This window comes from Pogona vitticeps, chromosome 6 (assembly GCF_051106095.1).
Source record: "Pogona vitticeps strain Pit_001003342236 chromosome 6, PviZW2.1, whole genome shotgun sequence".
NCBI lineage: Eukaryota > Metazoa > Chordata > Lepidosauria > Squamata > Agamidae > Pogona > Pogona vitticeps.
This window is the reverse complement of record NC_135788.1, coordinates 117,666,786-117,686,104: the sequence shown is the minus strand read 5'-3', so window position 1 is coordinate 117,686,104 and position 19,319 is coordinate 117,666,786. Positions and strand designations below refer to the sequence as shown.

Genomic DNA, 19,319 nt, shown 5'->3' with positions numbered 1-19,319 from the left:
TGTCATCGAAGCGACCAACATGAATTTGACCCAACTCCGGGAGGCAGGGGAAGACAGGAGGGCCTGGCATGCTCTGATCCATGGGGTCACCCATGAGTCGGACACGACTTAACTATGAATCATTGGTTTTCTGCAAGCTGATTTCGGATAGATGGATGGATGGATGGATATCTCTGATTTCAATTCTTCTTAGGATCATGAAGTTGGAAGAGGCCTACAAGGCCATCCAGTCCAAACCCCACTCAATGCAGGAACACAAATCAAAGGATATCTGCCAAGTGGTTGCCTAAATTTCTCTTCTCGAATCTTCCCTGCTATGCTTTAGTTACAGTATAATGCAGTTTGAAGTCTCCTACAACGGATGTTTCTTTTAAATCAGCCACACATGGAAAAGCCCACTTACAGAACATCATATCTCTGCCAAGTTAGCCTCAGTGTTATGGTTTTACACACACACACACACACACACACACACACACACACACACACACACACACACACACACACACACACACACACACACACACACACACACACACACACACACACACACACACACACACACACACACACACACACACACACACACACACACACACACACGGAAGGCATGGGGGTCTGGAATGGTAAGTGGAGAGTCAGTTTTCAGCCAGATGCTCAGGAAATGAATCTGCGCAACTCAAACCACAGAACTACAGATCCAGTGGACAGTTTTATTTCCACACAACAGGCAATGGCTTTTTTGTAATCTTTAAACACTGTTGCCCCCTTGTGACAGATGTTAAAAAAAAGATTGAAAGCCTTTCTGCTTAGACAACCAAGTGGGGCCTAGATCGAATTGAGCCTGAATTATCTCTGGAGGTCAGAATGTTGAAACCAATGCACATCAGGAGAAGGCAGGATTCTATGGAAAAGACAATAATGTTGGCAAAAGTTGAGGGCAATGGGAAAAGAGGAAGACCAAATACGAGATGGATTAAGTCTGAAAAGGAAGCCATAGGTTTAAGTCTACAAGGCTGTGGAATTCAGGACATTTTGTAGATTGCCCATTCCTAGGGTCGCCAGATGTTGGAAGTGAGTTGATGACAGATAAGAACAGCATTGAGTGTCCACCACATGAAAATCCACCCACTGAGGAGGACAAGGTAAACATGAGTGTGTGTGTGTGTGTGTGTGTGTGTGTGTGTGTGTGTGTGTGTGTGTGTGTGTGTGTGTGTGTGTGTGTGTGTGTGTGTGTGTGTGTGTGTGTGTGTGTGTGTGTGTGTAAGGCATTCATAAGACTTCCTCACAACCTCACACCTTTGCAGTAGGCATATTGCAAGGGAATTGAGAATACAGCAGAAAAGGCCAATTATTGTTGGAAGCATTCTTGACATCTGGAAAAAAATACAGTATATTCTGCATTGTTAGTAAATTGCAATTATTGCCATGATGTCTGCCAGACACAGGTCCAAGAATAATAATAATCAATAGCAAATACTCCTGGATCTAACACTCCAGTTGGTGTTTGCTTGTTGTGGTCTCGTGGGTTTGCCTCTTCCTTGGACTGTCCCACTGAAGAGTAGAAGACTGGGGGAAAACAGAGCCATTTGCTATGAACAGAGACCTCTGGGAAGTCAATGCATTATAGGCAATTACCTATCCTGCAATTATCTGAAACCACTGTTCTTGTTTCCCCTTGCAAAACAAACTACGTGGATGGCGCTTGAAAAATAATCTATGAACAACTAGGGAAGAGATTAAAACCCTTCCAAATTCTGCCCTTCACAGTTGGGATTAATAGGAAGAGTCAGAGTTCTTGTACAAGTTAATCATCCTATCCTCAGGTTCCTGTGTCTTTCATGTCTTGCAGGTCATGCTTCTATTGATGTCACATTTAAGGCTGAGAACCTTCTGCTTTCTATCACCAAGGACACAGTCAACCATGGTCTACTGCAGCTTGCTCAAATATTTTTGATGCCCATGATAAGGATACCGGGGTTGAGTATAAGGAGAAATTCTGACTCCACATGCTGGTCTTCCTGGTGTGGCTGCTTCTATTTGCTTGGACGGTGAGCCAAGCGAAAAGCCTCATGTGTCCCATCAGTGACCCTCTTCCTGTTCCTCATGAGTGGTATCAACGGGGTGACCTTCTCCTTGGTGGGATTGCTTCTCAGATGATGTGTCTCTTATCTCTCATTTTCTTTAAGAAACATCCTTCTAAGGAGCTGGGCTTTGATCTTCCTATGTAAGCAATGACTTTATCTCATGTAAAGATGATTTTTTTTTGGGGGGGGGGATTATTTTATCATCCCAGTCTGTCAGCTGCTTTTCATCATGTTGAGGCAGGTTTCCCCATGAACTGCATTAGATTGGAAAGAATTTGGGATGGCCGGTTGCAGCGACCTATGTATTTTATTTATTTAAAACATTTTTACCATACCTTTCTCCCTAAAAAAGGACCCAAGATGGCTTATATTGTTAAAAAACTATGTTTAATGCTAACAATGCTGAGTATACAAATACAAAAGGATCAAGCAAATAGTACACCAGAATGAAAAAATATGAACAACCCCAAAACACATTCAAAGCAGTAAGGTACAATGATTCACTCAGGCAAGCCAGTCACTCAGGAAAAGCTTGCCTGAAGAGAAAGACAGCAAAGATGGGGCCAGCCTGGCCTCCAGTGGGAAGGAGTTCCAGAGTCTGGGAGCAGTGGCAGGGAAGGTCCTCTCCTGTGTCCCCACCAAACCTACCTGTGAAATTGGCGGGACGGAGAGGAAGGCCTCCTCTGATGATCATAACACTTGAGGAGGCTCATAAAGGGAGATGCAATCCTTGAGATGGCTTGAGCCCAAGATGTTTAGGGCTTTTTACGTTAGAACCCATGTTTTAAGGGATCGACAGCCAGTGGAACTGTTGTAACAGCGGGCTTATATGATTGCTATGACCAGCCCCAGTTCACAATCTGGCTGCTATGTTTTGGACTGGCTGAAGTATCCTGACATTTTTCATAGGCAGCCCCATGTACAGTGTGTTACAGTAATCCAGCCAGGATGTAACTAGAGCATTTGTCCCTGTGGGCCAGATCAGACCTTTCCAGGAATGGACACAGCTGGTGCACTAATTTTAACTATGCAAATACACTTCCGGCCACTGTTGAAATCTGGGCATCCAGTCGCAGTGACGAATCCATGAGCATCCTCAAGCTCTTTTTTTGGACAAAATCTGTGTGCTTCAGAACTTCTGTGATTCTGGAGGAACGATAGATTCGCTCTTGAGGCCAGGCAACAGAACAGCAGCTCCTTCATGTTCACTTCAGCATTCATAATATTTAACTTTTGCCTTTTATGGATTACATTTAATTAGCGGAAGGTCAAAATGAGAGATTTTTTTTGCTAAGGGTAATGCAGACTCCAAAATTAGTCAACAAGCAGGATTTAACTGATATTCCTTTCATCGTCTCTCATTATGATAAACACTGGACATCCTGCATTGAGAAAAGCATTAACAGAATTGCAATCTTAGATGATGGCTGAAATCCTGTTGCTTAGTACAGTACACAAAAGCTATAAAATCTGAGTTCTGAAACCTCCATAGACATTGTCTTTTAAAATTATAATTATGTGCTGCTAAATCAGTTCTAATTCACAGGGATTCTATAAATTTCCGTAGCTTGTTCAAGGCCACATAAACTGGTTTTCACTGAGCTATCCCGCCACCATGATTACATTACATTATTAATTCAGACAATTTAGATAATCCAAATCCGACATTGTGCTACTAAGTAAACCAAGCTATTTGAAAAGCCAGCATCTTCATCTGTGAGCCTGCCTGGGCTTTAAGATCTTTAGGGGAGGCTTTTTTTTGGTGGGGACATGGGAGAGGGCCTTCTCTGTGGTTGCTCCAAATCTCCGGAACTCCCTCCCACATGAAGCTAGGCTGGCTTCACCTTTGCTATCCTTCCGCATGTAGACAAAAAAACCTTTTTCTTCAGGCAGGCTTTCCCTTAGTAACTGGTGGTCTGAGAAGTGTTTTTTAAATGGATTGTTGTGCTCCATTGTTTGAAATGTGTTTTAGTATTGATTTTACTACCGTTTTAAATACTTGTTTAATTCTTTTAAAATACTGGTAAACTTACTGTTTTTAGCTTTTAACTATTTTTTTTAAATTATGTAGGTCATCTTGGGTTCTTTTTGAGGAGAAAGGTGGGATAAAAATATTTTAAATATAAACAAATATAAATTTGTTAAGTAAAATTTATTATATACAATTTATTAATATAAACATTTGAAATGAATGAATGAATGAATGAATGAATGAATAAATAAATAAATAAAAATAAATGCAGTATAGAATAGATGCAGAAAAGTCAAAGAACCTACAGTTTAGGTACAAAACCACACACACACACACACACACACACACACACACACACACACAAACCATGGACCCACATTTGTGGCGGTAGTAATGTTTGACTCTATCTGCAGTACGGTGCCAAAGTTCTACCAGCACATCCAGACCTTGGCATTTGCTGTCAATGAGATCAACGAGAATCCAGAGATCTTGCCCAACCACACCCTGGGATTCCATATCTTGGACAGCTACTTTGATGCAAGGATGACCTACCGTAGCACCATGGAGTTCCTTTACAATTCATTCCGATTTGTCCCCAACTACGAATGTGTAACCCGGAGAAACGTAGTATCTGTCATCGGAGGAATGGGTTCTCATATTTCTCTCTGTATGGCAGACATCTTAAGTCTGTACAAAATTCCTCAGGTAAAATATGTTAATTAAAAATGTTCCTAATTCTGGTGAGGTTTTGCAGTTTGAACAGGGGAGAGATATTACTGACTGGAAATCCAAAGCTAGCTGAAGAATTTGGGGAGGTCAGCCCTGAAGTATATGCCATTACAGTATATGACTTTGTTCTGTTTGAAGGATATTAGGTAGATTCAGTTTCCTATACATGACATCATATTCCTATGCTATCATCATGAATCTCACCGTGAACCATTCGGGCAAATATGCCCTCAGTCATTTCGCAACACATCACCAGTATATACATTTCTTTGTAGCTTACATATGGTTCATTTGCTCCACAAAATGATGATACAAAAGACCCTCTTCTCTTCTATCGAATGGTACCAAATGAGGTCCAGCAGATGACGGGGATTATCCGTTTGCTCCTACATTTTGGATGGACATGGGTTGGCCTTTTTGTGGAGGATGATGAAGGCGGCGAAGGTTTCCTGGAGGCATTTGAGCCTTTACTTGTGCAACGAGGAATCTGTTCGGCTTTCATGGAAAGGATCCCTAATCAAAGTATTTTGCCTTCGTACGGCGATCTGGTTGCGATGATCTCCAGAGTTGACCGACATATAAAAAACACGAAAACCAGGACGTGTGTTATACATGGGGACAGCTTGACCTTGATGTGGCTGACAACTCTTGTTGGCCTAGCAGACCCTGAATATCAGGAAAAGCCAATTCATGGAAAGGTTTGGATTACGATGGCCCAGATTGATTTCTCAGTAACAAGAGTTATAATACCCGAAAATTTCAAGTCGTTACATGCCTCCATTTCATTCACAGTTCACTCAGTTGAGCACCCAGCTTTTCCAAGATACCTTCAAGACATAAACCCTTTTTGGACCCAAGGAGATGGTTTCCTCAAGGATTTCTGGGAGCAAGCTTTTGACTGCTCACTTCCCGATCCTGGTACACCAACGGAGGATAACACAATATGTACAGGACAGGAGAGACTGGAGACTTTGCCTGGGCCTGTATTTGAGATGCACATGACTGGCCATAGTTACAGCATCTATAATGCTGTCTATGCTGTTGCACATGCTTTGCATGCCATGGACACATCTGTCGCTAAACCTAGAGGAAACACAGAAAGCAGAGGTCTTAAGAATTTCCAGCCTTGGCAGGTAAAATGGTTTTATTGCTATGCATATAAAGCGAAATAACATGAAACAGTGTCGTCCGCAGCTGAAATCCAAAATAAGATCTTATATACTGAGAAAATGTCGTGTGCTGTCAAGTGGCTTCCAACATGTGGTCACAATAGGACTTCCAAAATGTCCTGTTGTGAAGCGCTCCACTTGGGTCTTGCAAAGTGAAGGCTGTGGCTGCTCTTACTGAGTTGATAGTTGCAGATTCGTGTTTCTTCGTACACTCCAAGTATGTAAAAAAAATGCATGTGTTTCTGAACTTGGTAGAGGACAGGGATGTTGGCAAGACCAAGTCCATATTCAAGTCTTTGGTACCAAGTCCTGATTCCCAAGTCCCAAGTCCCTGTGATATTGGCAAGTCCATATTCAAGTCTTTGGTACCAAGTCCTGATTCCCAAGTCCCAAGTCCCTGTGATATTGGCAAGTCCATATTCAAGTCTTTGGTACCAAGTCCTGATTCCCAAGTCTCAAGTCCCTGTGATGTTGGCAAGTCCATATTCAAGTCTTTGGTACCAAGTCCTGATTCCCAAGTCTCAAGTCCCTGTGATGTTGGCAAGTCCATATTCAAGTCTTTGGTACCAAGTCCTGATTCCCAAGTCCCAAGTCCCTGTGATGTTGGCAAGTCCATATTCAAATCTTTGGTACCAAGTCCTGATTCCCAAGTCTCAAGTCCCTGTGATGTTGGCAAGTCCATATTCAAGTCTTTGGTACCAAGTCCTGATTCCCAAGTCTCAAGTCCCTGTGATGTTGGCAAGTCCATATTCAAGTCTTTGGTACCAAGTCCTGATTCCCAAGTCTCAAGTCCCTGTGATATTGGCAAGTCCATATTCAAGTCTTTGGTACCAGGTCCTGATTCCCAAGTCCCAAGTCCCTGTGAATAACAAGCTTTTTTTCCCCTACGAAAAAGGGAAGAACTGGGTGGGTTCCTAGTTGCACATTGCTTCCAAGTCATTGAAAAAACCCTGAGCCAAGTCTGAGTCACTGGTGTGACTTGAGTCCAACTTGACTGCAAGTCTGGCGACTTGAGTCTCCATCCTTGGTAGGGGGTCAGCCGTGTGGCTCACATCTAAATATTGTCTTCAGGATTTTAATAGTTGGTGTTACTCTGTGTTTTTTCTTTCTCCCTCTGAACTAGCTTCATTCATTTCTTCAAGGCATTTCATTTAACAACTCTATGGGAGAAAAGGTGTCCTTTGATGATCGTGGAGAAATGGTAACTGGCTTCGACATTGTGAATATGGTCATTTCTCCTAACCTCTCCTTCCATAGGGTGAAAGTTGGAAGAGTGGATCCCAACGCTCCTGAAGGAAAAGAGATCATTTATGACAATTTAATTGAGTGGCATCATAATTTTAATCAGGTGTGAACTGTGGACTCTCATATCATCATTTCAAAAACTTTCATTTCCTACATAAAATAATGCACAATGTGTAATGGGAGGGCATGATGGAATCAATGTTATGGATGGCATTAAAACAGTTTAGAAGCATAATTCACGTTGAAGTGCATGTCTGGAAACAATGATACATTTTTGGAGCAAATCAAATGTGGGAAATTGCAAACGTGAAGAGCCAATGTGTTTGGATTATCAAACTCAGGTGACCTGGGTCTGATTCCCCACTCAGCCGTGGATACTCACAACGAATGAATGGCAATGGTAAACCACTCCCTGAACATCTCATGTACCTTGAGAATACACTTAGGGCTACCCTAGGTCTGAAGCAACACAATGACACCAGGTCACAAGAATAAATGTTTAACAAGGCAACTGAGATTTTGCAGGGCTGTGAGAAGCCTAAACCAATTGTACTGATGATGTGCAATGGGACCTCAGTGCAGGAATCTTCTTAGCCTGAGGAGAATTTTATTTTTTTTCTTCCTGGTCCCCAGATTACCCTTTCTAAATATCTATCTGAGGTCCAAAAACTGCAATCTGGAAATAGCTGCTGTTGAAAGATATGTTGTGTTCACTAATTTTGTCTGTTCTTCTCAAATGATCATTTGCTTCTTGATCAGATCACCATAATGTCTATGTTTCTCCCCTTTTTCTTTCTTGATGGATAGGTACAGCCAGTTTCGGTGTGTAGTGACCCATGCCCTGCGGGTTTTCAGAAGAGAAAGAAAGAAGGGGAGAAATTTTGCTGCTACAATTGTGATCCATGTCCTGAAGGGAAGATTTCAGACCGAAATGGTAAGTAGTTTCATGCACAAATATTCCAGCATACAGTGGTGCCTTGCTTAACGACGATAATCCATTCCAGGAAAATTGTTGTTAAGTGAAAACATCGTAAATCGAAATTAAAAACCCCACTGAAACGCATTGAAAACCATTCAATGCATTCCAATGGGGTAAAAACTCACTGTCCAGCGAAGATCCTCCATACGGCGGCCATTTTCGCTGCCTGTATAGCAAGGAATTCATCCCTAAGCACAGCGGGGAGCCATTTTAAGCACCCGGTGGCCATTTAGAAAACTCAACAATCAGCTGTTTTTTATCATTGTAAAGCGAAAATTGGTTCCCGAAGCAGGGAAACGATCATCGCTAAGCGAAATTCCCCCATTTAGACGATCAAAAAGATTGTCGTAAAGTGGATTCATCGTAATGCGGGGCAATCGTTAAGCGAGACACCACTGTAAAGGGTTAGAATGGATAGCTGTTGATAAAGAAGGACCTTAAACACCTTACCATAAATAAATATGTCCAGAGTAGCTGTGTTAGAATAAGTACCAAAATGACCACTTCTATATATAAAAATACCTCCACCTCTAGAACCACCAAGTAGAAGTCAGAATGACCAGTGACCCTTCACCTTTTTTGAGGTAGTGGTAAATACTGCCGAGATTTTATGCATGAGATGGCATTGACACAGACTTATCTCCTGCTTCTCTCCAGATATGGATTACTGTTTCCAGTGTTCAGAAGATCACCATCCGAGCAAGAATCAAGACCACTGCATCCCCAAAAGCATAACCTTCCTGTCTTATGAAGATCCCATAGGGATTGGGTTGGCTTCTCTTGCTGTGTTTTTTGTTATAATTACAGCTTTGGTGACTGGAAGTTTTATTAAGCACAAAGACACCCCCATAGTCAAAGCCAACAATCGGGACCTCACCTACACTCTCCTCACCTCCCTACTGCTTTGCTTCCTCTCTTCCTTGCTGTTTCTTGGACAACCTAGGATGTTGACTTGCCTTCTCCGACAGTCTGTTTTCAGCATCATCTTCTCCATGGCAGTTTCCTCCATGTTGGCGAAAACCACCACTGTAGTTGTGGCTTTTATGGCTACCGTGCCAGGTTCAAACATGAGAAAGTTGATGGGGAGAAGGCTGCCGACCTCGATTGTCATTTTCTGCCCCCTCATTCAAGCAGGTATTTGTGCCATCTGGCTAGGGACGTCTGCCCCATTCCCAGATGCAGACATGCAATCCCTGACTGAAGAGATCATAATAGAATGCAACGAAGGGTCCGTCTCCATGTTTTATCTTGTCCTTGGCTACCTAGGAGTTTTGTCTGTTACCAACTTTGTGATAGCTTTCCTAGCTAGGAACTTGCCAGACACTTTCAATGAAGCCAAGTTCATCACCTTCAGCATGTTGATTTTCTGTAGTGTTTGGTTTTCTTTTGTTCCAGCCTACTTGAGCACCAAAGGGAAGTACATGGTAGCTGTGGAGATCTTCTCTATCTTAGCCTCTAGTGCTGGCTTACTGATCTGTATCTTTTTCCCCAAGTGCTATATCATCCTTTTGAGACCTGAGATGAACAGCAAGGAACTGCTAATGCAGAAAAAGAACTAAAAAGATTCCTTCCTTCCTTCCTTCCTCCCTCCCTCCCTCCCTCCCTCCCTCCCTCTTAGAGTCACCTCAGGTGGAGGGTAGAGTGGGAGAGGAACCATGTCATGTAACTGTGGGAGGGATCAGCAAGAGGCAATTGGAAAAATCCACAGCTGCATGGAGTATTCTGGGTGTCATAGTCCCCTCCCCAAAAGAGCCACAAATGGGACAGCTCCAGTTTATTACAGTGTGTGTAGATAAGAAACTTCACAGTTTTGTTACAAACTAAAATTGAAAGGGAGATTGGGATTCAATCCCACTGAAAACTGGAGTGCCAATGTGAAGAGGGAACCTTTGACACCAGGAAACTTTTTTCCTACCACTCAAGTGATTCAGCTTGACACAAAGCTCTCCTTTTTGTACAGACGCCACCCTCACTTTGTTTCACTGTGTCCCCAGTACAGTTATACATGGCTGTGTCGGCAGCTGTCAGGGACCTCAGCTCAAGATAATATGCATTCTTGGATGCATCAGCAGTGATGGAGGCCCTACTGCAGAAAGCTGAGTCATAAGATGACTTCCAGGATACACTGTAAGGTAAAGGTAAAGGTAAAGGTTCCCCTTGACAATTCTTGTCCAGTCATGTTCGACTCTAGGGGGCGGTGTTCATCCCCGTTTCCAAGCCATAGAGCCAGCGTTTGTCCAAAGACAATCTTCCGTGGTCACGTGGCCAGCGTGACTGGCACGAAACGGGATTTTACCTTCTCACTGAGGTGGTACCTATTTATCAACTCACATTTGCATGCTTTCGAACAGCTAGGTTGGCAGGAGCTGGGACAAGCGACGGGAGCTCACTCCACCACGTGGATTCGATCTTACGACTGCTGGTCTTCTGACCCTGCCGCACAGAGGCTTCTGCGGTTTAGCCCGCAGCGCCACCACATCCCTTATAGGATACACTGTAGTATATATATATATATATATAAAGGTAAAGGTTCCCCTTGATATTTAGTCCAGCCGTGTCCAACTCTAGGGGGCAGTGCTCATCCCCGTTTCCAAGCCGTAGAGCCAGTGTTTGTCCGAAGACAGTTTCCGTGGTCACGTGGCAAGCATGACTGGCACGAAATGGGATTTTACCTTCCCACTGAGGTGGTACCTATTTATCAACTCACATTCGCATGCTTTCGAACGGCTAGGTTGGCAGGAGCTGGGACAAGCGACGGGATCTCCCTCCACCACGTGGATTCGATCTTACGACTGCTGGTCTTCTGACCCTGCAGCACAGGCTTCTGTGGTTTAACCTGCAGTGCCACCACATCCCTCACTGAAGAACTGTAGTATATACCCCCTATCCATTCCATCCGTTTCTAAGGTGTCTGTCGGATCCATCATATTGAGAAGTCATACTGTAACCAGAGACTGTGCCAGGTCAGCCAGAGGGATTCTCCAGGCTTCCACATCCCCCTATCAGACTGGGTCAAGTGGAGTTTGGAAAAGCCTAGAGAAAAAAGAGAAAGGAAAAGAATAGGTTGTGTAAATTGTAAATGTTGCAAACAATAAAAGAAACATATTTTAAAAATTGTCGAAATGGGTTTTTATATCTCACTCCAGTTGTTCACTTAATTGAGAAGACTTGGCCATAGTTGCTAACTCCTTTCTTTGAACTCATTAAGGATGTAAGTGGCAGAAAAACATTTACAATTTCATTTCTTTTTTTAAAAAAATTGATTAAAGAAAAACAATAATAATGCTAACATAAAATGTGTGTACATACATGCCATAAAATGCTACTAAAATTACACACTGTGCCACCATTACCCTTGGGACCTAATAGCAAAATATATCCTTCTAATCTCTTTTCACCCCATTCCGCTCCAAAAATACATTGATTCTTCTGCTGGCTTATGACCTCTCCCTTTTACAAAAAATAGGCAAATATTTGAGGTATCAAATATGGATTCCATACCTCTTTAAAACCATTATATTTTGTCACTCCCCTTCTTACTTTTATTTCACATGTTAGCTTATCATTTATCAATAAACTCCACATTTCTTTATACCAATCTTTAATTTAATTTGTTTGTCATTTTTCCAATTATTTGCAAAATTGTTTTATCAGCTCTTGCAACTTTGAAACAATGGTCTTGAACATCAGAGGAAATGAGAATTGCTCTCTCCCTGGTGCAATCTCTTTCTATAAAGATATGGAGACTCCACTGGCCTGGATTAATTACTGAGAAGACAAAGAGGATCACACCTATGGACTCCATGGTGCTCATGAATATTGATTCTGGATGATGTACAGTTTAACTTTCTGATGAATCCTTTTTTTAAAAAAAAACATAGACATGGATGACAGTTTGAAATGTCAAAGACGATTAGTACCCAAATACAGGTGCCTCGCAAGACGAAAATAATCCGTTTCATGGTTAATATCGTCTTGCAATATTTTTGTCTTGCGAGGCACGGTTTCCCATAGGAATGCATTGAAATTGCATTGAAATTTCAATACATTCCCATAGGAGTGCATTGAAAAGGAAAGAAAAGGAAAAAGAAAAAGAAAGCCTTTTTCCATTTGGAGGCTTGCCGAAGGCAGGGGGAAAGGGCAGGAAAATAAAAAAATGGTGCTGAACAAGCCTCTGCAAGCACCGATCGCCACGTGGAGGGACCACCACCAGTCCTCTGATGGTGTAGGGGAAGCCCCACAGGGGTCCCTCCACGTGGTGATCACGGTGAGTGTCCCCCCACGAGTCCTCCGATGGTGCAGAGAAAGCCTCCAAATGACTCTGAAGCCAGTGATCACAGCTGCAGAGGGCCCCGCAAGTCCTCTGATGGTGCAAGGGAAGCCCCGGGGTACCTCCGAAAGCGGTGATCGTGGCGAGGCCCCCCCCCCGCCAGACCTCTTATGGTGCTTCCCCAGCTCCCTAACTGGTAAGTGACTTTTTCAGACTTTTTCCCATAAAGGTAAAGGTAAAGGTTCCCCTTGACATTTAGTCAGTCGTGTCCGACTCTAGGGTGCGATGCTCATCCCCGTTTCCAAGCTGTAGAGCCAGCATTTGTCCATAGACAGTTTCCGTAGTCAAGTGGCCAGCGCAACTAGACACGGAACGCTGTGACCTTCCCACCATGGTGGTCCCTATTTATCTACTTGCATTTGCATGGTTTCGAACTGCTAGGCTGGTGAGGAGCTGGGACAAAGCGACGGGAGCTCCCTTCATTGCGTGGATTCGATATGACTGGATTTGATCTTACGGCTGCTGGTCTTCCAACGTTGTAGCACAGAGGCTTCTGCGGTTTAACCCGCAGTGCCACCACGTACTCTTAGTTTCCTAGACTTAATGAAATATTATTATGTACATGATAAAGATTCAGTATGTGTGAGTGCTTGTGGGTGGAAACTTGTTGCATGAAACCACACAAGTAGGGTTATGCATGCCCCAACCAACACTGATAGCTTTTTGCATTCTCCCACATTCGTGGGGTTCTGAATCATGTATTTTTGAACCTGCTTGCATGAGTACCTGGATACAAAACTTACTGGAGAATTCTGGGAGACATAGTTTCAAAGAAAATAAGCCATAAATGGTCACACCTCCAATTTAATTTACTGTGTGTACATGAGAGACTTAACAGCTTGATTACAAACTAAAATTGGAAACGGGTGATGTGAAATCAGTGAAATCACTGAAAACTGGATTCTCAATGTGAAGAAGGAAGCTTTGGTACCAGAAAACAATTTTCTCATCTCCCAACTGAATGAACATGACACAAAGTTCCCCTTTTTCTACAGATGCCAGATTTGCTTTGTCCCACTGTGTATCTAGCACAGTAATACACAGCTGTGTCGGCAGCTGTCAGGGACCTCAGCTGCAGATAATATTCATTCTTGGAGGCATCAGCCGTGATGGAGATCCTGCTCTGAAAAACTGAGCTATAACCTGGCTTCCAGGTGGAACGGATGTAGCGTCCTGTCCCTAACCATTCCAGTGCTTTTTTGGATGGCTGGCGGAACCAATCCCATTCAGCACCAGAAGTCATGGTGTAACCAGAGACTTTGCAGGTCAGCCGGAAAGATGCTCCAGGCTTCCATGTCCCCTCACCGGACTGGGTTAAGCGAATTTCTGAAAAGCCTAGGGGAGAAAATTTAAAAAAATTAAAATAGATAGGAGCAGTTGTAGCTGGCCTTCAGCAATGGTAGAATCATTTATTTTGCCCCACATTATTTTTTCCTTGTTACAATCTCTTTCCATAGAAAATGGAAACTCCCACATACCTGGCTTAAGGAATGAAAAGAGAAACAGAAAGACAGTTACAAAATCCATTGTGATTACTAGGGTGGGATGTGAAGGGGTGGAAACCTCTATTTAAAGAGTGAGGTAGCCCATGAGCCTATTTGCATATGGAGAATAGGCTTCACATTCAGACATTAAAGAGGTGTTAATAAGCTCGAATGGAATCCGTTATCTCTCTCTTAATTCCTCTGTCAAAGAGGCACAGTGATTCATGGGATCCCCACCCTCCGGCTCTACAGGCAGATACTTAAACCACAGGTCTATCCAGCTGTTTGCAATGGTTTGTGATTGGGATATTTAGGGTACAAATGGAATTTTCCAAAAATAATGGGCGGCAGCAGCTTAGAAATATATTTTTCATGGGGGATTTCTAAAAGAAATTGACGATGAGTATATCTCTTGATGTTTGTTCCAGCGAAATCGCTGTAGAGCCAAAACGTTGTAAAGCGAAAATACAAAAACCATTGAAACACATTAAAACCCGGTTAATGCGTTCCAATGGGCTAAAAACTCACTTTCAATTGAAGATCCTCCATAAGGCAGCCACTTTCGGTGCCTGTATAGCGAGGAATCCGTCCCTCAACATAGCCGGGAGCCATTTTGAACACCCAGCGGCCATTTTGAAAACCTGACGATCAGCTGTTTTGATTGTTGTAATGCTAAGAATCGGTTCCTGAAGCAGGGAACTGATCTTCGCAAAGCGAAAATACCCCATTTAAAACATCGTTTTGCGATTACAGTTGCGATTGCAAAAACATCATCGTAAAGTGGATTCATCGTCATGCAGGGCAATCGTTAAGCGGGGCATGACTGTATGTGCAAAGAAGCATAAGAGATACATTTGTTGTGTGCAAAGGAATAATCGTGAATTCTTATTTCTATAAATTTATTTGTTCCTGCTGAGTGGGTACAAGTGTTTTTAGCATCAGAAAACTGTCCTCAACAAAAGAGAGAAAAAAAGTCTTTTTCCATACAGATGCCAGACTGGTTTTGTGCCCCTGGGTCCTGTCAAAAAGCCTACTTTGACACAGGGCAGAAAGAGGCCAGCCATCTCAGATGATGAGTGAGATGGGATGGGAGTCATATCAGAGTGTTGTTGGACGGAACTGCATGAGGGACCAAGATGTAGATTTGGATTTTACCTCACTGTATCCTGTGTTCCTGTAATGTGAGGAGAGAACCTTTTGCATCAGGAAATGTTTTTCCCTGCTCCCAAATAATTCAACTTGACACATACATAGGCATCCTTCAGTCTCGAGAGACTATGGTGACATGCTCTGAATCGAGGAGTGTCCTCTCCAGAGCATGAAGCCCGGGTAAGGTAATATGGAGGATAGGCTGTTACCCAAGCAGCAGATCCCCCCTCTCCACATTGCTGAAATGGTCCAATGGAAAGGCAAGAGCCAATACAACTGGTTCCAGCAACGTCGCAGGAGTTGGCAGAACGACACGAGCTGCCTTCGGGACTCCAGCTCCGGATTTTACCTCGAGGTTAACTCCTGAAGCCTTTTCCATGAGTGGATATAGCCACAAGGCAGTGGAGGTTTGAAATTGGAGTTTTCCTTCTCCTGGATGGGCTGCCTTCCATGGCTGACGAGCCCCACCTCGTCACAACATCCCCCTTTTTTGTACAAAGGCCAGACTTGCTTTGTCTCACCCCTGCTCTTCAAACACAGTAAGACACAGCTGAGTCTGCAGCTGTCAGGGATCTCTGCTTGAGATAATATCCATTCTTTGAGGTGTTGCTAATGATGGAGATCCTTCTCTGGAAAGCTGAGCCACAAATAAATATGCCCAGAGTAGCTGTGCTAGAACTAAGTACCAAAATGACCACTTCTATATATAAAAATACCTCCACCTCTAGAACCACCATATATATATGGCCCTGCGGTTGAATCCAGCAACCCACTTCATCACAGGGCACAATGAGGCAGTTGCGTGGGGAGGAAAGGTAGAATTATGGCGGTGCATTCTTGGAGGTACCTGCACGAGGCACCTGGATACAAAACTTCTTGGAGAAGTTTGGCAATCATAGTCCCAAGAAAAAAAGCCTCAAATGGACATAACCTCTGGTTTGATTCCATGTGAGGAGATGAGAAACTTCACTGTATTATTACAAAACCAAAATTAAAAACATACATTTCGATTCTACATCACAATACTAAATAGGTGTGTCACTGAGAAGACAGAACCTTTGGCATCAGGAAATTGTGATCTCCCCACAACTCATTCAATGGACACAAAGTTCCCCTTTCTGTACAGAGGTTGTGCCAGGGGCTGTCAGAGATCTCGGTTCAAGATAATACTCATTCTTGGGGGCATTGGTAGTGCTGGAGATCCTGCTCTGGAAAGCTGAGCCATAATCTGCCTTCCAGGTGCAACTACTGCACTATCCCCTCCCTTTCCATTCCAGTCCTTTTTTTGGGGTGGCTGGCGGATCCAGTGCCCGGAATAGCCAGAAATCATGGGGTATCCGGAGATGGTGCAGAAGAGTCAGTTTAAAGAGGAATGTATCCGGAAGGCCACCTTCAGGTGGTGGGTGGGAGGGGATAAAGCCATGCACAGGTCTTGTGGGAGGGATCAGTATGATGAGGCACTAGGATCCACGGCTTTGTGATGAAGTCTGTGAGTCCCAATTCAAAGAAAAGCCACAAATGGAAACTCGTCTAGTTTAGTTTGCCGTTTGCAGATGAGAAATGTCACAGGCATCTTACAAAGTAAAATTGGAAAGGGAGATTTGTCCACCACCTCGCTGAAAACATGAGTGTCAATTAGAAGGAGGAAGCTCTGGCATCAGGAAATGGTTTTCTCCCCTGTGGCCTGATTCAACGTGAGAGAATGTTCCCCTTTTTGTACAGACCCCAGATGTGCTTTGTCTCACTGTGATTCTCGGGCACAGTAATACACGGCTGTGTCGGCAGCTGTCAGGGACCTCAGCTCGAGGTAATATTCGTTCTTGGAGGCATCAGCTGTGATGGAGATCCTGCTCTGGAAAGCTGAGCCATAATTTGTATACCATTTGGAACTTCTGTAGTATATCCCCCCTATCCATTCCAGTCCCTTTTGGGGTGGCTGGCGGATCCAGTTCCAGGAATACCCAGAAGTGACGGAGTCTCCAGAGACCGCACAGGTCAGCTGGAGGGTTGTTCCAGGCTTCCATGTTTCCCCACCAGACTGTGTCAAGCGGATTTCAGAATATCCTAGGAGAAAGAGAAAGAAAATTGTTAGGAAAGGAAAATGGTTAATGTCCTCCCTTTAATACTTTGAGTATTGTGAAGAGTGAAAAATATTTTACATTATTTTAGCCACACTTGCATGAGTAGAACCAGTTAATTCCCACTTATTCCTTTTCCCCTGCTTGAACCTTTCTCTATATGATGAAGGAAACACAGAATCCGAACACAGACCTGGCTTAAAGATGGAGAAGACAAAAAGCAACAGAGCTAGAGACTCCATGGTAATTTCTAGGATGGTCTGTGAAATGGAGGAAACCTCTATTTTAAGAGGGAGGAAGCCCATGGCCATATTTGCATATGGAGGTCATGCCTGGCATTCACACATAAAAGAGACACAAAGAAGCTCGAACACGCTTGTATGAGGTCACACAAGTAGGGTTATGTATCTCTGCCTTCCCCACTGATAGTTCTTTGCATTCTCGCTCATTAGTGGGATCTTTCTTGAGAAGGGAGATCCAGAAATGTAGTGAAAATAATGCCATGATGCGTGAAACAAAGCAGGTCAGAACCCATGCCAAACATTTGAGGGAAGTCAATTCTGAGGTAAATACAATCATTCCGGGCCAAGGAGATTCTCCTCCCCACTATTTTTGATGGTGGCTACATTATTTTCATCATTAGTTATTATTAGTTTTAATTACATGATACATTTTTCTCACCCAAAGTGGCTCAGAACATTAAAATTCACACAATTTAAATGCACAATAACTTAAGTATTAAAAGATAAATTAAACAATATACGATTTAAAACACAGTTAAAAGATTAAAACATGAAAATATTAAAAAAAATTAAAATCTGTATGTTCCTGAGTTGACCAGGATGTCTGGAAAGAAACATGAGAGATAACTGGGAGCTGCCACAGAAAAGGCCCCGAGGTTGAATCTGTAGGATCTTTCGCCTACTAGGATGTTTGCACGTGACTAGAAGCTGCTGGGGGGACTCCTCATAGGAAGGTCTCCGTTCCAGATCTATTCGTGATTTCATTAACAATCATTCTGTGGAGACATTACTTGTAATTTCTCAATATTGAATGGCAAGTGATGATTGAGTTTCAATCATCACTTAAACCCTAAAACTATAAGTAGATCTTCTGATTGCTGCCAGGGGGGTGAGGTGGAGAACGCAACCTAACTGCCAGTATAATGAACTCATATTGAACAGAATAAATGAACTGCTCCAAAGTTCTCCAAAATGGGATATGCAATTTTGAAGGAAGTTATTAACTACTCTGTGAGATAGTTTGACAGGGTCATAGAGGCGGCCAGCATGAATTTGACTGAACTCCGGGAAGAAGTGAAAGACAGTGGGGCCTTGCGTGCTCTGGTCCATGGGGTCACGAAGAGTCGGACATGACTTAACGACTAAACAACAACAAAATTAACTACCCAGTGACTCCTCAACCCCTTTACTGCTCAAAACTAGCATTAGCACCAAGCAGCAGACAAGATTTTGTCAGCCTGAATGTGGACTGATTCTTTCTTGCACAATCCCGGTCAGATTTTAGACGGGCATCTCTTGGTTAGAATTCAGGGCGTATTTGTGTTGGAACTTTCTGGCTCCTGAGATGAGAATTCTTGGTTATGATGATGAAGCACATTGACAGATTGAGCTGCCATCTAATGGCCGTAGAAGAGCATGGGAGGCTCTGCCCCAAAACTCAGGATATCGGAAAGAGTGGTAACGCTCCATCGGACAGCTTAATGGAGATGGCAAAGAAGACAGCATGACGTTCCCAGGAACTTCTGCCATTATAATGGACTCATATTGAATGGAATCAATGAACTGTTCTCTTAATTTTCAAATACATATAAGATTTATATATTTTCATAGTTCTTAAGTATATATTTAATATATTAAGGATATTTGTATATATTTATAACTATATAGTTTATAGTTTACAGTTCCTACGGTGTGAAAAGAGGAGCTCTGACGAACTTGGAGCACCAGCAAATTGTCTTTCATTTTTTTAAAAAAAGAGAAGAGGTTCTTGTACTTTACAGATGCCAGACTTCTTTTGTACCCTCAGAGGCTGAGGAGAAGCCCACTTTGGCCCTGAACAGAATGAGGCAGCCAC

The 19,319-nt window shown here is 43.1% G+C and overlaps 1 protein-coding gene and 1 pseudogene across 1 annotated transcript; one reads left to right on the top strand and one right to left on the bottom strand.

The window, feature by feature from the left end:
• Positions 1–1,157: 1,157 nt before the first annotated feature.
• Positions 1,158–11,429, top strand: LOC110070468 (vomeronasal type-2 receptor 26). Its single transcript, XM_078378320.1, has 4 exons — positions 1,158–5,921; positions 7,081–7,305; positions 8,010–8,136; positions 8,839–11,429. Exons 1-4 carry the CDS (start codon positions 5,127–5,129, stop codon positions 9,738–9,740), a joined length of 2,049 nt encoding a protein of 682 aa, XP_078234446.1. The 5' UTR covers positions 1,158–5,126; the 3' UTR covers positions 9,741–11,429.
• A 5,456-nt stretch (positions 11,430–16,885) lies between these two features.
• On the bottom strand, positions 16,886–17,533 carry LOC144583867 (immunoglobulin heavy variable 4-61 pseudogene; annotated as a pseudogene).
• Positions 17,534–19,319: the final 1,786 nt, after the last annotated feature.